Source organism: Bos grunniens, chromosome 18 (assembly GCF_055505025.1).
Source record: "Bos grunniens cultivar Pamir isolate PY7600 chromosome 18, Bosgru_T2T1.0, whole genome shotgun sequence".
NCBI lineage: Eukaryota > Metazoa > Chordata > Mammalia > Artiodactyla > Bovidae > Bos > Bos grunniens.
The window spans coordinates 26,439,765-26,461,162 of record NC_141182.1 but is presented as its reverse complement, the minus strand read 5'-3'; the positions used below and the strand labels follow the sequence as shown (position 1 = coordinate 26,461,162).

The 21,398-nt window shown below is 37.8% G+C and overlaps 1 protein-coding gene and 2 non-coding genes across 13 annotated transcripts in view; all 3 read left to right on the top strand.

The window, feature by feature from the left end:
• CNOT1 (CCR4-NOT transcription complex subunit 1) overlaps window positions 1–21,398 on the top strand; it is an 82,832-nt gene that overhangs the window by 49,361 nt on the left and 12,073 nt on the right. The window contains exons 17-39 of one of the 11 annotated variants that reach the window (XM_086350938.1): window positions 1,229–1,379; window positions 2,554–2,755; window positions 3,764–3,892; window positions 4,972–5,096; window positions 5,514–5,800; window positions 6,688–6,766; window positions 8,699–8,929; window positions 9,249–9,389; window positions 10,693–10,872; window positions 12,317–12,433; window positions 12,762–12,872; window positions 13,215–13,292; window positions 13,471–13,648; window positions 14,430–14,560; window positions 15,181–15,477; window positions 16,154–16,294; window positions 16,390–16,494; window positions 17,080–17,199; window positions 18,509–18,700; window positions 19,264–19,406; window positions 19,760–19,868; window positions 19,967–20,136; window positions 20,779–21,010. In XM_086350938.1, coding sequence (XP_086207064.1) covers window positions 1,229–1,379; window positions 2,554–2,755; window positions 3,764–3,892; window positions 4,972–5,096; window positions 5,514–5,800; window positions 6,688–6,766; window positions 8,699–8,929; window positions 9,249–9,389; window positions 10,693–10,872; window positions 12,317–12,433; window positions 12,762–12,872; window positions 13,215–13,292; window positions 13,471–13,648; window positions 14,430–14,560; window positions 15,181–15,477; window positions 16,154–16,294; window positions 16,390–16,494; window positions 17,080–17,199; window positions 18,509–18,700; window positions 19,264–19,406; window positions 19,760–19,868; window positions 19,967–20,136; window positions 20,779–21,010 — 3,649 coding nt within the window. Of the gene's footprint in view, window positions 1–1,228; window positions 1,380–1,700; window positions 1,792–2,553; window positions 2,756–3,760; window positions 3,908–4,971; window positions 5,097–5,513; window positions 5,801–6,687; window positions 6,767–8,698; window positions 8,930–9,248; window positions 9,390–10,692; window positions 10,873–12,316; window positions 12,434–12,761; window positions 12,873–13,214; window positions 13,293–13,470; window positions 13,649–14,429; window positions 14,561–15,180; window positions 15,478–16,153; window positions 16,295–16,389; window positions 16,495–17,079; window positions 17,200–18,508; window positions 18,701–19,263; window positions 19,407–19,759; window positions 19,869–19,966; window positions 20,137–20,778; window positions 21,032–21,398 lie in introns of those variants that run through there. The other 10 variants (XM_086350933.1, XM_086350935.1, XM_086350931.1 and 7 more) reach the window with 10 other exon arrangements.
• LOC147353331 (small nucleolar RNA SNORA50) lies at window positions 1,664–1,799 on the top strand. Its single transcript, XR_015146724.1, has one exon. It is a non-coding gene; the product is annotated as a small nucleolar RNA SNORA50 (small nucleolar RNA).
• Window positions 11,391–11,529, top strand: LOC147353330 (small nucleolar RNA SNORA46). The gene has a single exon (XR_015146722.1). It is a non-coding gene; the product is annotated as a small nucleolar RNA SNORA46 (small nucleolar RNA).

The window sequence follows — 21,398 nt, the reverse complement described above, 5'->3', positions numbered from 1 at the left end:
AGAATCCCAGGGATGGGGGAGCCTGGTGAGCTGCCGTCTGTGGGGTCGCACAGGGTCAGACACGACTGAAGCGACTTAGCAGCAGTAGCAGCAGCACTCTACTAAATAGATGTTTTGTGCCTTAGTGAACTAGTACCTATTTGTGAATATTCAGTTTGTTTTTCACTATATATCACAAATAATGTTGCAATGAATAGCATTTTGCATCCATCGTCTTTGCCAGTGTATATTTGGGCCCACTAGAAGTGGAATTGTTAGGTTAAAGGGAAATGGCATATGCAGTTTTGCTAGGTGCTATAAAATTTTTCTCTATAGCAAGTTCTCCATTTATTATAACCAGAGGCAGTTGGTCTATTTCCCCATAGTTTTGTGCTTATCTGCAAGATAAATTATTTGTTTTGGCTGTGCCTCATGACATGTGGGATGTTAGTTCCCTGACCAGGGATTGAACCTACACTCCCTGAAGTGGAAGCTCAGAGTCTTAACCACTGGTCCTCCAGAGAATTCTCTGAACTGTTTAATGTAGAGTTTTACTTGGTACTTTAAATATCCTAATCTGTCCTCTCCCTCCCCTCAGAAACAACTTTCTTGTCTGAATGACTGCTTTTACTTTTTAGAGTCAACAGTATGATTAAGAATTTAGAGGGTAAGGTCTAAGACAGTAGGAAGTTTGCATAGCATTTATGAGTGCAAGGGGTTCCACAGTTTTAGGAGACAGTAGCACCCTGTGATAGGAAGGTGGATTTTCCTGTCAAACGTATAGCCTATTTCACATTTTAGAAGTCAGTTTTTTACATGCTTGCCTAATACAGTTACTGACTACACGTATGACATTTTTATCTATACATAAATTAATGTCTTATTTTTGACTGAAAACCTTGTCTAAAGATTGTTTATCTGTTTACTGTGATAACTTTTATCCACTTTTGTGCATAATTTTTGATGAAGTAGTTGAGGATATGGAATGTTTCTTAGAGCGGTATTTCAAAATATATGGGCAGCAGTGTACCCAAGGCTTGTTAATTTCAGAGTTATTAAAAAATATTTTCACAAGAAAGGCAGTGCTCAGAAAATCCTGGTGATTAGTAACAGATAGAGAGACATGGGATATGGTGGAAATTGAGCCATAGGTTCCAGCAAGTTTTCTATTTATTAGAAATCCAGATTTGTTTGTTTAGGTGTTCTAGGGAATAATTAATGATATTTTTCTCTTTTTGTGTCTCTCCAGGAGTGTTTCTCAGGAGTTATCAGAAACCATCCTCACCATGGTGGCCAATTGCAGTAACGTTATGAACAAGGCCAGGCAGCCACCACCGGGAGTTATGCCAAAAGGACGCCCTCCTAGTGCTAGCAGCTTGGACGCCATTTCTCCCGTTCAGGTAAATGAACACTACATTTGGTACATCTCCATTTGGTCATAGATTTGAAATAGAATAAACTTCTGCATCATCATTAATAGTCTACTCAAAGGAGATTTTTGTCTGAATTTATTACATTTTAGATAACTGCATGTCTAGTATCCACTTAAAGGAGATCTGTAAATAGGCATTGTGGTTGAGAATAGATTTGAATCATTAAACAGACTATGAGAGGAAAGATACAAAACAACTTAGGTATATGGTAAGGGCTTCTTTTTAAAATAAGAATAACAGACTTGAGAAATAAGCACTGCCTTTGAACCTGATGTGTCTTGTTTGTAGCTTCACGGGCCAAGCAACAGTGCTAGAGCATAAGGACTTGTTATAACTGGGGCTCTTCAGCTCTCAACTGAACTGCTCTTTTAAAAACAAGGTACATTTAAGTTACTCCCTGACACCAACCACCCCCTTCTCTCTGGGAGCAACATATTCCGCTTCTATTTTCAGCTGCATTGAATGGCAGGTTGGGGTTTATTTTAAGAAAGAGCACTTAGGGAACCACTTCAGTGACCACTTTATAAAAGGCATATCATATATTATTTTCTATAGTCACAGAAGTCTGAAATAATGTCACAAACTAAGAAGTTTAGAAGTGTAGTTATTAGATATTTTATAAAATCTTTTGGTATGAATAGTATACCTTGTTTTTTGTTTTTTAAATTAGAGCTGATCTCCTCCAACCCCAAGATTCTCAAAGTTTGACAAGATTTGTTTTGACTAGATTTCTAATTTCTAATGCTTTTATTGTATTAAAAGTTAATTTAATTGAGATTTGTTTATATTAAAGGGGCCTATTGGAAATTATAAGGATCGCCCCATGTCACTACTAAATGTTTAGTAGTACAGCTTCAGAGAACTTCATCTGAAATGTTATTCTTGAAGTTTTAAAGCCCTTATATTGTGGCTCTGGTTCTTTGGCAGGGGCTCTTTAAACCTGCTGTATCACAGATCCTGTGATATAGTTGTGATATATTAAGAAAAATGACTGGTACACTTGGTTTGGGAATTAAGCATCATCATGTTTTGCAGTTTATTAAGCATTTGAAGAGCTATTGCTAAAGATTGCTTTACCTGTGTCATTTATCTGCCTTTGCTTGAAGTGTGTTTAATACGTTTTTATAATGTTTTTCTTTAGATTGACCCTCTTGCTGGAATGGCATCTCTTAGTATAGGTGGTTCAGCTGCCCCTCACACCCAGAGTATGCAGGGCTTTCCTCCAAATTTGGGTTCTGCATTCAGTACCCCACAGTCACCAGCAAAAGCATTTCCACCCCTTTCAACCCCAAATCAGACAACTGCATTCAGTGGTATTGGAGGACTTTCATCACAGCTTCCAGGTAAGAGGAGTGGTGGGGAGGGGTACAGATTATCTGTAAGCTTCATCATGCCTTAGTGCATGTAAGGTGTTCTGAGTCACTGTGATAAAGGAAAAGTGCTTAAACTAAATCGTGAAAGTTGTTTTCACATCCAGAGCTGGGAAGAGAAAAACATTATTACATTAATTTAGTCAAATTGTAATGAGGATATTTATACTTATAAATTTTTTAGTTGAGTTATTCAGTAAGGATTCTATTACCACATGATACTATAAACAGTAACAAGTTCGTTAATCACATTCTAAAGAACTTAGGCTTAGATCAAAACTCATAGCTTTATAAATTACCCAACCTTCGTATAATAAAGGTGAAATGTTTCATACATCAGATTCAGGTATATGTCCTGCCTTTTTGCATCTACCTTGAAAATGATAGGAAAGCACTAGAACTTTCCCACATATTTTGGCTTTTAACGTGGAAGTAAAGTTTACATTTTCCCCCGTAGTACCAACATGTTTCTCCTAAGCTGTTTGCACCTTTTATTGCCAGAGTATAAGTTTAGAATACTAAAACCTAATTAGTGAAATGTTGTAATAACTTGGGCTTCCCTGATAGCTCATTTGGTAAAGAATCTGCCAGCAGTGCAGGAGACCCCGGTTCGATTCCTGGGTCAGGAAGATCTGCTGGAAAAGGGATAGGCTACCCACAATATTCTGGGCTTTCCTGGTGGCTCAGCTGGTAAAGAACCTGCCTGCAATGCAGGAGACCTGGGTTCGATCCCTAGGTTGGGAAGATCCCCTGGAGAAGGGAAAGGCTACCCACTCCAGTTTTCTGGCCTGGAGAATTTCATGGCAGCCTGACTGGTATAGAAACTGGGGCTCTTGGACTCCCTGCAGTGTAATAACTCTGTAACCTAGTTGCAACTGAGTTAACAAAAGACCATGACTTTTTAATTAAGAATTTGTCTTTGATAAAGTCAAGAAGATGAGTAATGATAAGACTTTTGGCTGCCTTCATTCTTTCTAGTAGGTGGTCTTGGCACAGGCAGCCTGACTGGTATAGGAACTGGGGCTCTTGGACTCCCTGCAGTGAATAGCGATCCTTTTGTACAGAGGAAACTGGGCACCTCTGGACTGAACCAGCCTACATTCCAGCAGAGTAAGATGAAACCTTGTAAGTGGTAGTGTTGTCTGTGATTGTGAAGTGTGACTGATACATATATAACTTACATGTCCAATTTGTTGTCCCCAGAGATACATGGACAAAAACATTGACTTTGTCTTAATATGCTGTTAAAAGGCCATTATGTTGACATGCCTCCTAGATGGGTGGGAGTATCATGAATTTAAATTTTTAAAACAAAAATTTGAGGTATTATTCCACCTTTCATCCTGGATTGTCAGAACAAGGTGACAGTTAAGAGGTGGCATTCTTCAAGGTGTTATCCGAGGAGTAAGGAGCAAAGTAAAAAAAGGCTCAGTAGTTTAAATCTATGTATATAAACCTTTTTTGTTTTTTAAATCAGGAGCAGCCAGGAAAATCTCAGATTTCTGTTTGAGTTTTGCCAGTTTATAAAGTAAATAACTATATTTTAATGTTATAGCTTTATGATTTAGAAGTACACATAATTATTGCCATATATGTGAAAAAAATCAAATTTTAAACTTTTAATCTCCTTTAGTAAGGTATTTAAAAGTCAGAGGAGTCTTCTTTGTATGTATGTATCATTGACTTATAAATATCCTTGTCATTGGGACTAAATATTCATTATCCAAGGTTTGAAAGTATACAAACTGATTTGAAAATGTTAGTGTGAAAGGCTTGTCTGAATGTTATGTTTTGTAGCATGCTTTGTGTTTTCTTTCAATGTGTCATGCATATGCATTGGGAATTCTTACATGTAAAAGGTGATAAAGTAACCTTGAATGAGGTTGTGTTGAGGGTAAGTGCATTATAAATTTGAACCTAGTGAACTTTCATGGTGTGAAAAGTCCTTATATAAAGTACTGAGATAGAACTGTGGTTGTAAGGCAGTTTTGTTAAAATCTCTTGTGTCCTTAGAGCAGTTGAATATTGAAACTTCACCCCTTTAACACGTCATTTTAGGTTTTTTGTTGTTTTTTTTTTCCCCCCTCTTAAAATTCAAACTATATTGGTCTCTCTGGCTCTGTGTGCTTAATGTGGGGGAGTAAAGGAAGAGCCTAAATGCCCACTGTTTGCTTTTCTGTTTTTAACAGCGGACTTGTCTCAGGTGTGGCCAGAGGCAAATCAGCACTTTAGTAAAGAGATAGATGATGAAGCAAACAGCTATTTCCAGAGAATATATAATCACCCACCACATCCAACCATGTCTGTTGATGAGGTGAGTGTCTAGAATGATCTAATTCTTTATGGTTTAGGTAAATCTTAAATAAATGCCCCTTTCAAAGTGAAATATAACACCAAGTGTTTTGATATGTCTCTTTAATATTTATCTCAAGCTCAGTTTATTGTTAAATATTCTGCTTAACAATTAAGAGTATTTGAGGAGTGCATTCCCTGGTAGCTCAGCTGGTAAAGAATCTGCCTGCAATGCAGGAGACCCCGGTTTGATTCCTGGGTCGGAAAGATCCCCTGGAGAAGGGAAAGGCTATCCACCCCAGTATTCTGGCCTGGAGAATTCCATGGACTGTATATCCTTGGGGTCACAGAGAGTTGGACATGACTCAGCAACTTTTACTTCACTTTCTTAATAATGGTTTCCTTTATGTATATATGATTTTTGTCTTGCTTTTTCCAGGTATTAGAAATGCTACAGAGATTTAAAGATTCTACCATAAAGAGGGAACGAGAAGTATTTAACTGTATGCTAAGGAACTTGTTCGAAGAATATCGGTTCTTCCCCCAATACCCTGATAAAGAGTTACATATAACAGCCTGCCTGTTTGGTGGAATAATCGAAAAAGGACTGGTCACTTATATGGCACTAGGTTTGGCCCTGCGATACGTTCTTGAAGCCTTACGCAAGCCTTTTGGATCCAAAATGTATTATTTTGGGATTGCTGCACTAGATAGATTTAAAAATAGGTGAGTGGATAGGTTTGCTGTGAAGGTTCTCTGTTTTAATAAAAGAAGAAACAGTAGCTTACTTTTCAGCTAATTCTTCTATGCCTTATATGTGTATTAACTAACCTTAATGACTGTATGAAATAAAAGGAAGAAGTGAAAACAGTTTGTTATATTTACCAAACAAGTGGTTGGAAAAATGTAGCAATTTTTTTTTTGTTTACTGAACTATACTTTATAATACGTGATAGTCAGTATTTTAGGTTAATAGGTCTTTGAAATTCAAACAGTTGTGTAACCACCACCACCACCACCACAGTCAAAATAACTCAATATTTTCGTCACCCCCAAGAAGTTCCCTTACTTCCCCTTTGTAGTTAACTTTCCTGCACATCTAACCTCTGGCAATCCCTGATTGGATTTGTCTGGTTTTTCCAGGGTATTATCTAAATGGAGTCCTACACAATGTATATGAGTTTGACTTCTTACACTGAGCATGATGCCTCCAAGATTTACCTATGTTACTGCATGTTTCAGTTTCTTTTTATTGCAGAATAGTATTCTATTGTATGGGTTCATTAGCAAACTGGTTTTCTCTTCACCTTTTGATGAACATTTGGAATTCAGCTAGCTGGAAAGATAGTAGTTTTAGTGGCTCATTGTAATCTTAAGTAAAACAAAGTCTTACTTAAACTTGTTTAAAAAACAAGTTTTTTTTGATACAGAAAGGATGAAGTTCACATTTTCCCTCTCTTCTTTGTTTTTCCTTTTGGCATTCTCTTCAAATAAGGTATTTATTTCAAAGGTAGAAATGGGAGAAATGGCCTAGATTAGCTTTTGAAGATTTGAAATTGTACTGCCTCTGTTCTTACATGAAATGGCAAATGAATAAATGTTTTTGTTGACAGATTGAAGGACTATCCCCAGTATTGTCAGCACTTGGCTTCGATCAGTCACTTTATGCAATTTCCACATCATTTACAGGAGGTAAGTATTTTCAGTACCTAAGTAATTGAAGGGTTTATCTGTTTAAATTTGGATTTATCGGCAATGGCATTAAGATTGCCTAATGATTGTTCTGACATAGGTATACATATTATTTGTTGCTTGTTTTGTAGCTTAACCTTGAAAAAATAGGAATTTTATATTTTGTAAGCAGTGGTTTTGCTTGATTTGATAAAAGGCTTTTGCTAGTTCTTTTAGCCTACTAATTTTATCAAGGAGAAGAAATCTTTCACTGTTAACCAAGAATCCCTGCCTGAGTCTAAAAATATAAGTTTTTCCTCTGATTTAGATGTTAATGTGAATCAAAGCTATTTCTTTCTGTTGTTGGTGTTTAGGTTTTTTGTTTGTTTTGGTTTGGTTTTGGGGGGCTGCTCTGTGGCTTGTGGGATCTTAGTTCCCTGACTAGGGATTGAACCCTGGCCCGTGACAGTGAAAGCGCCCAGTAACCACTGGACCGCCAGGAAATTCCCCAAACCCATTGCATATACAAGTTTTTAGATCAGTGTTTCTTAAAAATACAGCCTTCTTAAACTATCGGTTTAGATTCCTCCAGGGTTAAAAAGGAGACAGTCCGTAAGGAAATGGACCTAGAGAATATTTTAAACCATGTTATGTGACTATTCTTGAAATTTGTATATATTTCTTTAATGGTTGATTTCACATGATTACTAAATATTCATACTTTGATCTTACCTTTGGTCAAAGTCAGCTTACAGAGAACAAGAAAAGAAAGTTGATTAATCTCTGTTAACTTTATTTTACTTTTTTCAGTACAAAGCAGATGAACTCCTTTATAAGATCATATTTTAAGAAATCAGATCAGAATTTGAACTGATTTTAATTCTGTATTGTAGTTTAATCCAGCACTTTCTACCTCATTCCGCTGGGTTTGTTTGTAGGAGTACAGAGTCATTATGATGGTTTAGCCTCAGAAACCATAGCATGGGAGGCAGGAGTATATTGATCCCTATTGAGGGGTTTTGGAGGGCTATGCCAAAATTATGGCACTGAAAACTCGGCAAGAAAACAGAGTTTGAAAAGCTGGGATGGGAAGTAAGAGGCTGCTGCAATCAGATGAGCTTGAAATTCAGATCTGGGACCTTGAAAGACTAGAGAGCAAGAATGAGGGAGGTGATACGAAAACGGTCACACTGACTGGTCCTGAGCTCCCACTGTAACACACTTATTACCCAGAGAAGGGGGGAGAAGTCATTGCTTATATTTCAGTTTAAAGGGCTATATTTTTCCTTCTTGAAAATGTCTCCTTTTTTGAATAAAGTTATGGTATATATACACAGGTTCTAGTTTTTGGTCGGGAACAAGCTGTTGGTAATAGTATCGGGAAGGCTATGTCAGTCTTCTAATTTGTGTGGGAGAAGGAATTTTTTTGGACTGGGAAATGTGGAGGAGAGGGATGAAACTTATCCTAGAACATTGCTTACCCTTCAGTTGGCTAGGTGGTGTAAACTGTTCTTGTTTTGTGCTATTAGCTTTACTGAGAGAGAACTCACGCTGCAGTGTTTTTTAGGCTGTGGTTTTTTTCATTAGCATCCAATAGAAATCAGTTTATTATATAAATTTTAGAACCTCTAAGTTTATTTATGTGAAGGAATTTAAGGAAATTTATAGGTAAGCATTTGTGGCTACCTTTTTAAAACTTGTTAACTGGTTCTCTTATAAATACTTAAGCATAGTAACATTTTAGTTTTATTTCTTCAGAAGTTCGTGGTATCCACTTACATATTACACATATGGGAATATTCACCAGAATGGGGCAAGATATAAGGGAGATAGATGAACCAAAAGAGTGCTCTGATATGATTTCCAGTCTCTCAGAAGTGAGGGAAGTTTAATTCAAGTATTTCAGTTTCTGTTAAGAATTCTTATTTAATGTGTTTTTCTCTACCCCTTTAGTATATTGAGTATGGACAGCAATCTAGAGATCCTCCTGTGAAAATGCAGGGCTCTATCACAACCCCTGGAAGTATTGCACTGGCTCAAGCCCAGGCCCAGGCCCAGGTTCCAGCAAAAGCTCCCCTTGCTGGCCAGGTTAGCACTATGGTAACCACCTCAACAACCACCACTGTTGCTAAAACGGTTACAGTCACCAGGCCAACTGGAGTCAGCTTTAAGAAAGATGTGCCAGTAAGTAGGTCTATCTTCTTTCTTTGTTGTATTTGTTGTTACATTGCAATATATCCAATAGTGAGCATGTACTTTATTATAAATAACACATGCCTATTAATAAAGCATGAAAGATCAGCATTTCTCCCTTTACCACCCTGATTTCCCACATGTAGCCCCTATGAATAGTTCAGTACATGTTCTTGCCAGCACTTCAAGTGCACAGTTGTACATACCATATGTATTTTATATACTAAAGGAATCTGTGTACATACCCCACCCCTAGGATTTGTGTAGTAAGGATTTCAGTTTGTTAATTTTATGTATTTTATTTCTTTAGCCTTCTATTAATACAACAAATATAGATACATTGCTTGTGGCCACAGATCAAACTGAGAGAATCGTAGAGCCCCCAGAAAATATCCAGGAGAAAATTGCTTTTATCTTCAACAACCTTTCCCAGTCAAATATGACACAAAAGGTGAGTCTGAAGTAATAGTTTATGTATCACTACAAATGTTCTCTGTTGTTTTTCTTGATGGATTGGGGGATTTACATTTGATATTCTCTACCCTTTTTAATCTTTAAAGGTGAAGATAATAAAATCAAAATGAAGGGAACTTGGATATACAACTAGTGGTTGTAGATTCTGTAGATGTTAAATAGCACTGATTTTATTTATTTATTTATTAATTTTGGCCACATGGCATGACATGTGGGATCTTAGTTTCCTGACCAGGGATCGAACCAAACTCACACTCCCTGCAGTGGAAGTGCAGCCTCTTAACCACTGAACTTCCAGGGAAGTCCCAAATAGTATTGTTTTGCAGTGAGTTACAGGCTTTTTGAAGTAAACTTGAAAATGATTTCATGATGGGAATTTCATTTGTATTTGTAGTAACAATTCACATCCTTCCAGAGATCATTAACAGCTTGTGAAAAGAATTGATGCTTGCCTTACAAGATTATGTGCTAAGATGATACTTGGAAATGTCTGTTTTCGTCAATACTAATTAGCCTAAACAAAAGGGTTTGAAATGTAATTTATAATGCAAGTACTGTCTTTGAGACTCTCACCATAATTGATTGGGGGAAAATTTTGAAGCATTTTGCATGCTTTTTGGAAGAAGAGTTTCAAACTTTGCAAATAATTCCTAGAGATAGAAATGTAGAAAAACATAGTTCTGGCATCAGGCTTGTTAATAACAAGTTGTAGATTAGTAATTTATCTTCTTTTGTTCAAATGGAGAGTAAGTAAGATGGGGATGAGGGACTACATATTTTGCAATTTTAAAGCTTAAAGTGACCATAGATGTTTCAGTTCTAATTACCCAGCTTAAGAGATGATTGACTCTATACTTACATGGACTTGAATATACTGTACTTGATAGCAACTGTGTAAAATTGGGGAGATGTAGCATGTTGCAGTGGCACCCCACTCCAGTACTCTTGCCTGGGAAATCCCATGGAAGGAGGAGCCTGGAAGGCTGCAGTCCGTGGGGTCACTGAGGGTCGGACACGACTGAGTGACTTCACTTTCACTTTTCACTTTCATGCATTGGAGAAGGAAATGGCAACCCACTCCAGTGTTCTTGCCTGGAGAATCCCAGGGACGGGGGAGCCTGGTGGGCTGCCATCTGTGGGGTCGCACAGAGTCGGACACAACTGAAGCGACTTAGCAGCAGCAGCAGCATACACTGTAGTCATGTTCACAGAAACGAAACATAAAACTGTATTTTATCATCTTTTAATTGAATACTTCCCATGTTGTAATGGTTGGCTAGGTTGAAGAACTAAAGGAAACTGTGAAGGAAGAATTTATGCCTTGGGTTTCACAGTACCTGGTTATGAAGAGAGTCAGTATTGAGCCAAACTTTCACAGCCTGTATTCTAACTTCCTTGACACGCTGAAGAATCCTGAGTTTAATAAGATGGTTCTGAATGAGACTTATAGAAACATCAAAGTAAGTGTTCTTGTGTGTTTTTTTTTTTAATTTATTTTTTAATTGAAGGATAATTGCTTTACAGAATTTTGTTTTCTGTCAGACCTTTGTATTTCTTTTTACTACTGTTTTTAGTTTGGAAATATTTGATTTCACAGGTGGAATTAGAGGGTATTGTTTTCTCTTGTATGTTGTATTTGTTACAGTATTTATGCAAGTTGCTTTAGGCATTGTTTCAAATACAGGGCTAAGTTTTCATGAAGAATTTAGTCGTATAGACATACTCGTTTTCATCATTCTATACCATACCATCATTTATGTCTTAAATGCCAGATAGCTCAAGATTCTTCAGTGTTGTAAAATAGCCATTTAAGATTCTCAGAAGTTTAAGGTCAAACGTTTCCTAATGGGCTAATGCTTGTTCTATAATATCTTAAGTATTTTTCTTAGGAAGAATAATTTTTAAAGAAAACAGCATGAACCAGCATATAGCTGAAAACATTCTTTGCTGAATAACTTGGGATATTGGCTTAGGAACCAGCACTATATTTAAACCTGTGAATAGGAATTTTCCCTATTCTTGGTTACGCTGTAGTGCAAAAGAATTCCTGGCTCCTTTCTATTGCACAGCTGACTTTGTGCCATTCTGCTGTTGCTGTATGGAGTTAAGGAACATAACTAAATCCAGCCTTTGTCATTTGATAGCAGGGATTGTTGGGATACGAAAATCTCCACATGATTTGGATCAAAAGATTCTTTCTTTTAAACAAAAGTATGAATTTAAACTAATAGCCATAAAAGGTATTATGTAGGAAATGAGTGTATGAGTGTATGCAAGACACTGGAGTGTTGGTTCTGTCTCCCTTAAGAAAGTTAAAAGTAGAGAATTGATGAAATGGATTAGGTCTTCTCAAAGTGTGTAAGCAATATTACAGTGTATTCCAGAAGGTTATCTTAGTTGTTTCCAAAGATAATGCTAAAGATCACAACAGAGCACTGCAATCTTCTTATACTCCTTAGAATGCCTGCTGTCTGGGAAGAACTTAAAGATCATAGCTGTAGTCTTCATTTGAATTGAATTTAGCTCTTCAAAACAGATTTGCAGTTGGGTCGCTGCTTCAAACCTAGCTAAAATTTTCAGTTTTAAAATACTTTGCTGTGGGACCATATACGATACGTGGTGTTACTTCACGTCAGTATGATGTATTTTATATTTTTTACCTTCTGTAAAATTTAGTTTTGTAAATTTTTTTACTTTTTTTAAATGTAAAGACGTTTGAAGGTAAAAATGTCACTGAACACAACAAAATATTGCAGTGATACGTGGACAGGATCTACCTTGGGGCATGTTCTCAGTATTGATAGCTTGTTTTTAATGTAGAATAATGGAATCCTTAAACATTTAGTTGAGAATGTTTTTTTATAAGCTCATTTTCATACCTTTCTTAATCATACACTGTTTCAGGTACTCCTGACTTCTGATAAAGCTGCAGCCAATTTCTCTGATCGGTCTTTGCTGAAGAACTTGGGACATTGGCTAGGAATGATTACACTAGCTAAAAATAAACCCATCTTACACACTGTAAGTTTTAACCAAAGGCTCATGTAAAACTTGAGAATGTTCATACAGCATAGTCTATCTAAAAATCTTGACTTTAATTGGGGCTGTTTTGCCGGGGTATCTGTGAAGGTTTGGCCCATGTTTTGAATCCCTAATTGCATGCCCATGGCCTTACAATGTTTAGCAAGATAAACAAAAGGTATGATTGTTAGCCTTGGCTTTTCATAAGGTGAGGGTCAATTATTGATTCCAATTTTGGGGATGAGTTTGGCAGAGTATAATTGGGGATATTGAATAAGGAATTTTCTAATATATTCCCAGCATTTTAAAAATGTGTTTGTTTTTCTAGGACTTGGATGTAAAATCTTTGCTGCTAGAGGCTTATGTTAAAGGACAGCAAGAGTTGCTCTATGTAGTGCCCTTTGTTGCCAAAGTCTTAGAATCTAGCATTCGTAGTGTGGTGAGTAAATTTTAATATTTTATTGAAGACTTATTTGAGTCATCTAATGAGAGTTCATTTGTTTTGGCAGAAGGTCAAGAGGCTATATCCTCAGTTCTTAGCAACATAGAGCTAGATCAGTTAGTTTCCTCAGGAAGCTTGGGATTTCCAAATTGAGAGGCTCAGTAGTATACAGGACTCACTTTAATGGGTGGCTTTGGGTTTTGGTGTTTTTCTGAAATATGATTTGTGGGAAGGCTAGGGATTTTATTATGGCCACATGGGTGTGAGTGCTTAACTGTTTTAGATAATACATATTAAAGAGTGAGTTTGGGGCAAGCTTAACATAATGGTTTTCTTCAGGTTTTTAGGCCACCCAACCCCTGGACAATGGCTATTATGAATGTATTAGCTGAGCTACATCAAGAACATGACTTAAAGGTAAGTTTGTTGCTCTTTATCCTTAGGAACACTGTCTTCCTTTACATTATTAAAATTTACAGGAAAAAGAGGGTTTTTAGTGGGGGGAGCACTATGACAAATGGGTGAGAATACTGTCTGTTATTATGACGCTGAATATTCATTTTTAATATTCTCATTGAATATTGGAATTACACAGTTAAACTTGAAGTTTGAAATTGAGGTCCTCTGTAAGAATCTTGCATTAGACATCAATGAGCTAAAACCTGGAAACCTCCTAAAGGATAAAGATCGCCTGAAGAACTTAGATGAGCAACTCTCTGCTCCAAAGAAAGATGTCAAGCAGCCAGAGGAGCTCCCTCCTATCACAACCACAAGTAAGTGTGATAATTAACCCTCTATTTATCATACGTTTTCTTCAGTGGTACATTCGCATGCATGCGTATAGCAAGTTGTAATTTTCTGTGTAAAGTGGGGTTGCAGTTTTGTGTACTTTCTGGTGAGCCTTCTAAATTTTTAAGGGAATGTTAGTAATGTCTAGGCATTGTCTTAGTGTATCTGTCTGGTAATTCTATCTGTGGTATTCGTAACTAATATCATTAATCAGTTGTTCCTCATATTCCCCCTCAGCCAGACTGTTACATTGTTTGAGGTCTTAGAGAAAGAAGTGCACTGGCATGAAGACCTGTGTTATTCTTCAAATTTGGGGATGGCCAGATTGGCTCAACCCATTAGGCGAGTGGGTTATTTAACCTGCATTAAGAGGACTGGGAGCTTTAGGAGGTGTGGTTACAATAAACCAGCTTTTCTTTTTTCTCAGCCCTCAAGAATCCCCAGGTAAAACTAGAAACAGAATAGGTTCAAAATTGATATACATTATATATAGAATAATGGGACAAGGTTTGGGCCAGCTAATGTGGCAAGACCCCTCAATTCATTCCTGTGCCCAGGTGCATGGCCTGGCACTCATGACTGAGTCTTACATGCTTTGTTTAGATTGTGATAATTCAGGGTGGGAAAAATGTGACCTGTGCCACCCCTCCCCATCCCCATTCAGTCAGTTTAGTTAGATTAAAACCACATGATGCCCTGCTAATTTTATAGTAAAGTCAGGAAGTGTGCTTCTTTCATTAGCTTTTATTTTTTCTCTACATTTAGCAACTTCTACAACACCAGCTACCAGCACCACCTGTACAGCCACTGTTCCACCACAGCCACAGTACAGTTACCATGACATCAATGTCTATTCCCTCGCAGGCCTGGCACCACACATTACTCTAAACCCAACAGTAAGTAAACTGTTACTTTGTGACGAGGTCAACTGGTTAAATTTCCCTTCCCTTTTTTACTTCCTATGTGGATTCCTAAGTTGTAGGCTTTTGTTGCAGAGAGTAGGAATTGCTATGTGTAGTATAAGTTCATCATGAATATTTTTTAAGTTTCTTAAAAATTCAGTAAATACCCATAAATAGTCTTTCAAGTAAAGAAAAAGATTTCAATGTAATTTTTTTTAATAAAATGCTTGCTATTTTGAAAATAATAGTTTTTGTAGAAAGCCTTTTTTTCTATTATCTTGATTATTTTTGCATTTCCCCATGGTACTAAAGAAGTTACTTTCTTTAGGAGTACTCAAGCCACAAATTTTGACTAACCAGGGTAGTGTCTTTAAGCATCTAGTAATGAACAGTTTGCCCATTAAACTTGATGTGTAATCATGTATCACAAGATACAGTGATTACTGTGCCCTCCTTGGAGCCCAGCTTTCCAATTTCTGAGCTTTTCATTATTTAAAGTAGAAATGGGTAGTTCATGGTTAATTTGGAAGTAATTCAAAGACAAGGGCGTGATTACTGATAGAAATTTGGTTGTTTTATTTAAACAAATTGTTGACTTCTTTTTTCCTCCCTAGATTCCCTTGTTTCAGGCCCATCCACAGCTGAAGCAGTGTGTGCGCCAAGCAATCGAACGGGCTGTCCAGGAGCTGGTCCATCCTGTGGTGGATCGATCAATTAAGATTGCCATGACTACTTGTGAGCAAATAGTCAGGAAAGATTTTGCCCTGGATTCTGAGGAATCTCGAATGCGAATAGCAGCTCATCACATGATGCGGAACTTGACAGCTGGAATGGCTATGATTACTTGCAGGGAACCTTTACTCATGAGCATATCAACCAACCTGAAAAACAGTTTTGCCTCAGCCCTTCGTGTAAGTTTACTATTTTCTTGTAGTATAAAACTCATTACTGCTTACAAAGCTCATTTTTCTTTGCTTGTAGCAGTGAGCATTCCACGTACTCTTAATAGTCACCATATGTGTTTGATGTCTTCCTCTTAGATTTGTCAATTCTATGAGGTGGTGTTTATTTTTGTTTATTTTATCCTCAGTAGTATTTGGCAAGTAGTAGATACTTACTGGTTTAAAGAAATGAAGGATTTTTTGAAAACTGCCTAAGTTAACACTCTTGATTCTGTTTACCATGAAGAATTTAGATTTAAAGCACTTTGGAGTAGGACAGTACAAAACAGTTTAAAGTGACTACGCATGCGTGCACATATACATAAGCACATAGTCTCTTCAGATAACTCACTCACTCATTTGGGGTCTCAGATGTCATGGTTAGTAATATCTTTGTGTACTGCTTTATTGCTTTCATAGTGTTCACCATCTTCATAACAACCTGGTAAGATGTTTCAGTTGAGTAGTGTATCATCTTGAAGATGATTGTTAGATTACTTCATGGTCACGGCTAATAAGTCATAAGTAGAGTTGGAACTTATAAAATTAATTTGCCCAAACATTGCATTTTCTAGTATCCCATCTATCTGTTTTGTCTACCCACAGAAAACTTTAAATTTTTTTCTGTCTCTTCTCCTCCCAATAGACTGCAAGCCCACAACAAAGGGAAATGATGGATCAGGCAGCTGCTCAATTAGCTCAGGACAATTGTGAATTAGCTTGCTGTTTTATTCAGAAGACTGCAGTAGAAAAAGCAGGCCCTGAGATGGACAAGAGATTAGCAACTGTAAGTGTTTAGCATTTGCCTTTTAAGTATTTGTTTTTCCATTTAAGAAAGTGCCTCATAACAAGAACCTCAGTGATTTTTTTGTTTGTTTGCAGGAATTTGAGCTGAGAAAACATGCTAGGCAAGAAGGGCGAAGGTATTGTGATCCTGTTGTGTTAACATACCAAGCTGAGCGGATGCCAGAGCAAATCAGGCTGAAAGTGAGACTTGGGGCTGTCTCTCTCTCTCTGCCCTGTCTTTGTTTTCTTTCTGAGGACTAAGATAGGGGTTAAATTCTGTTTCTGAGAAATCATGTGATTTCTCTTAAAGGCTGCCTGTGGGGAAGACACAGAAATAGCTTAGATGTATCCCCTCCCCCTGTTGTTGAAGTGCTGCTGTTAAACGTTCATATGCCTTCTAGTTTTTGTTTCTGAGCTTGGTCTTCCCTTCTGATACTTGAGTTTTTATTGCTAGTTGCTTGTTGGTGAGAAGACAATGTTGAGAAATCTTAGCAATTTTACAGCTCCATTGGGGAATTGCACTGGCTGCATGGTCCTACTTGAGGCATTTGCCAGTGGAAAAAGTATAAATGAGGGTGACTCTGACACGTCTCAGGGAAAATAGGAAACCCTGAACTGTGTGTGCATACATGCATGCCTATTCAGTCGTGTGTTAAATGTTGTAAAGACTCCTGTGTCCCTTCTCAAAACCCTGGTGCTTACTCCCATGCAAAGTTTCCACTTTGATAAAAAGGTTTCCCTTGATTGTGAAGAGGATCCTGTTAAAACAGGTTTTCTTCTTCCAAGGTTGGTGGTGTGGACCCAAAGCAGCTGGCTGTTTATGAAGAGTTTGCACGCAATGTGCCTGGCTTCTTGCCTACAAATGATTTAAGTCAGCCCACAGGATTTTTAGCCCAGCCCATGAAGGTAAGTACTTGTCTTGGATTAAATTGAGGAATTTACAGTTTAATTTGAATGTTTCTGTCAGTTAATCTGTCACTTGTTCCCAGGAGCTTAAGTTACAAGGAAAAAAAATTACCCACAGCTGTTGCATTGTGGAGTGTAGCTACCCTTTGTATCACATCAGCATGGCATTTGGGAATTTTTTTAATTCACGAGGTTGATTTAACCTTCATGTTTGACATACTAAAGGAATTTACTTGGTGACCTCATGGTTTGCCCTGTTCTTTGTAAAAAGATTTTCTAAAAATTTGAAATGTTATAAAAGTTGAAAATGTGAGGGGGAAACATTTTCTTCTGAACCATTTGAACATAGGTGCTGACCTTGATGTCCCAGTCACTCTTGTATCCTTTAGTCTGTGTTTCCTTACAGAGACATTCTACGTGACCATAGTAAAACCACTGAAATCAGAGTCAACACTGATACATCAATGTCATCTAATCCTCAGACCTCATTCAAGTTTACAAAGTGTCCTAATATGGTCTTTTTATAGTAAAAGAATCTAAATCAGAATCACACACTTCAGAGAATTCCCTAGTGGTCCAGCGGATAGGGTAGGACGCCTCACTACCACTGCAGGGGCCCGGGTTTGGTTTCTTGTCAGGGAACTAAGGTCTCACAAGCTGTGTTCCCCAAATCCACCCCCCAAAAAAGAACCGCATTTCATTTAGTTGACATATTTAAAATTTTTCCCCCAAGTCAATCTAGCCTAGCTCCTTTTTTCATCTTCCATGGCCTTGACACTTTGATTACAGGCCCATGGTTTAGTGGAATGACCTGATTTGGGTTTGTACAGTATGTTCTCATGAATAGATTCAGGTAGTACATGTTTGATAGGAATAGCACAGAAATGATGCTGTGTTCTTGTTCTCTTACTGAGTTTTAACAGTTGGACTGAAAACTATATTTTCCATGGCTTGAATTACTTACTTTCATAGGCTGCAAAGAGATTATTACATGCTACAGGGGGTGCTGCCCTCAGCCTGTCTCATTGTTTATCATGCCGTCTTTATCACTTGTTTGTACTGGTGTTTGCAAAGCTTTCCACTGTCAAGTAAAACCCCCACCCCATGCCAGGGCTTATTTTGCACTGCCCCACCTAACAGCATCAACACGAAATAGTTCAGGAAGGGAAATGAAAGAGCCCTTCCATGTTTTTGATGAAAAGAAATTACGGGTAGTAAACATACTTTTAAATTGCTGCTTGTGCCAGTGAAAAGTCTTTTAATTCCACGCCTCCCCCCTCCACCCCCTTTGGTTGTTTTCTCAAAACAGCAAGCTTGGGCAACAGATGATGTAGCTCAGATTTATGATAAGTGTATTACAGAACTGGAGCAGCATCTTCACGCTATCCCGCCAACTTTGGCCATGAACCCCCAAGCTCAGGCCCTCAGAAGTCTTCTGGAGGTTGTAGTATTATCACGGAACTCTCGAGATGCCATTGCTGCTCTTGGATTGCTCCAGAAGGTTAGTGTTCTTAATCTGTTTGTTTTAGAAGACGCTGAGTTTGTATACATCTGGTGACCTGCATCATTATCTACTTTATGGTTAAGATTTTTAAAAATTAATATAAAGTAGGTTCTGTTTTGTAGTAAGCAGGTGGTTTTCTCCAGAATAGAGTGTTACAAATAGTTACAAATTTTAAAGTGCGAAGTCTTTTTTTCCCTATAAAGGTAAGATTTTCAGGAATTATGATTATTTAAGAAACTTTAAAAGATATTCCCTTAGGTTTTGAGGGACAGTTGATCTAAGTACTGGTGGGGGGCAGGGTGTGGGGCCACAATGGGTTTTGGCTCTGCTGGGACAGTGAAGCCTTTTCTGACAGTGAGGAATGTAGTAAGTATAAACTGGAAGGAACTGGGAGAGGGTGTGTGTGAGGCAAGTGGAAAGGGTTTTGGTGTGTGGGGAGAGATTCTTTACTGAGGCCTTAGAAGATACATTGTACTTTGTATCAAGGTTTGGTTATTGGCTTTGATTATTGGGCTGAGTATTTTCCATGAATCTGAATGAATGCTTTTTTCCTTCAATAGGCTGTAGAGGGCTTACTGGATGCCACTAGTGGTGCTGATGCTGACCTCCTTCTTCGCTACAGAGAGTGCCACCTCTTGGTCTTGAAAGCTCTTCAAGATGGCCGGGCATATGGGTCTCCATGGTGTAACAAACAGATCACAAGGTCAGTCCCTGTCTTAGAAGAGTAATATTTATTCAACTGCCTTCTCACATTACCACATGGCCCTGTTTATAAAATTCAAACATACGGAATTTCTAATTTTCAGTAGTGAGAATTATATGTCTTAAATGGAATGCTTTGTTTTCCAGACTTAGCAAAACTTTTAACACTGGGTTATCTGTTCTCCTTAGTTACTGGTTATTTTAAATCTTGGAAACTGATACACTGATTTTCAGTTGGTACTCAAGGCATCCTTAATTTGGAATAAGTTAACATTGAATGAAGTGGGCCCTTTATTTCACCTGATCCACAGCATGGGTGAGCCTTTATGAATAAAGGAATACTGCCTTTCCTAGGTGCCTAATTGAGTGTCGGGATGAATACAAATATAATGTGGAGGCAGTGGAGTTGCTAATTCGCAATCATTTGGTCAACATGCAACAGTATGATCTTCACCTTGCTCAGGTATGGAAAGAATTAAGTGGGAAAAGAGACTCTGGTAGTTGGGAAGTGTGTTTGCTGTCAGTGCTGTCTTTCTTACATTGTGCTTTCTGTGTTGCCAGTCAATGGAGAATGGTTTAAACTACATGGCTGTGGCATTTGCTATGCAATTGGTAAAAATACTGCTGGTGGATGAAAGGAGTGTTGCCCATGTTACTGAGGCAGATCTGTTCCACACCATTGAAACCCTCATGAGGATTAATGCTCACTCCAGAGGCAATGCTCCTGAAGGGTGAGAAGGAAATGTTTTGGGGTTGTTGTGCATTCCGCAGTTTTAGAAATGAGTGTGTAGACTTACTAACGTTACCGTTACATAACAGCTTTACCTACAACATATGGTAAGCTTTGGTGAGGCCTAATATTGTCCCTTGAAATATGAAAGCTTAACTAACTGCTGCCAAGCCCTCTTGCTGCAGACCAGTACATACAGCACTAGGTTTGGTGTCAGAGTCCTCTGTTGAAGGCCTGGCTCAGCTGCTTAAAATCTGATTTTAGACAAGTTGACTTATCCTCCCTACGTTTGTTTCTTATATAAAATGGAAATAATACCTTAAATAGCTGTTGAGAATTAAGTAACACAAAGCATGGCACATAGTGGGCATGCAGTGAATAATTTTTTGACCACAGACATCAGCTCCCTTTCATTGGGCGTTTTTTGGTCAAGAAGTGACTTAACTGAAGTCAGTCATTTGCACATTTTGTCCTCATGGGTAAACAGATAACAAAGAAAACCGAGGATAGTTTTGTTTAATCATGGGAATGGTAAATGATCATCACTCTTGTGGTTTCTATTAAATAAGCAAATTTCCAACTGTATGTCTTTGAAATCACAACCATGAGTGGACTGATTTTCATTCTGGATTTATTGTACTAGATTGCCCCAACTGATGGAAGTAGTGCGATCCAACTATGAAGCAATGATTGATCGTGCTCATGGAGGCCCTAACTTTATGATGCATTCTGGGATCTCTCAAGCCTCAGAGTATGATGATCCTCCAGGCCTGAGGGAGAAGGCAGAGTATCTTCTGAGGGAATGGGTGAATCTCTACCATTCAGCAGCAGCTGGTCGTGACAGTACCAAAGCTTTCTCTGCGTTTGTTGGACAGGTAGAGCTTTTGGAAAGAAAGGTGCTTTTTATTCAACATAAGTAGGGTGTGATGCCTCCATTATTAAAGTTCAGTATTATGTACCTGTGGTCAGTTACCTCCATACTCATGTAAACCAAAAATGTCTTCATCATTACTCAGTTAAATTGATACTGTTTATTTTCTCATCATTGGTGACTAAGCAGTAAAGTCAGCATTTGCTATCCCCTTTAGTACTTTTTATCTGATTTCAGTTGTCACAGCTACAGAATACAGTGGACCAGATAATGAATAATAAAATTGCCAGATGTATATAGTAATTTTACCAGCTTGATTATCAGCAGTGATGAGATTATGGGCTAAGTAAAGTTCTGTAACAGCCCATGTTTAAAAGTAAAATAAGGAGTCC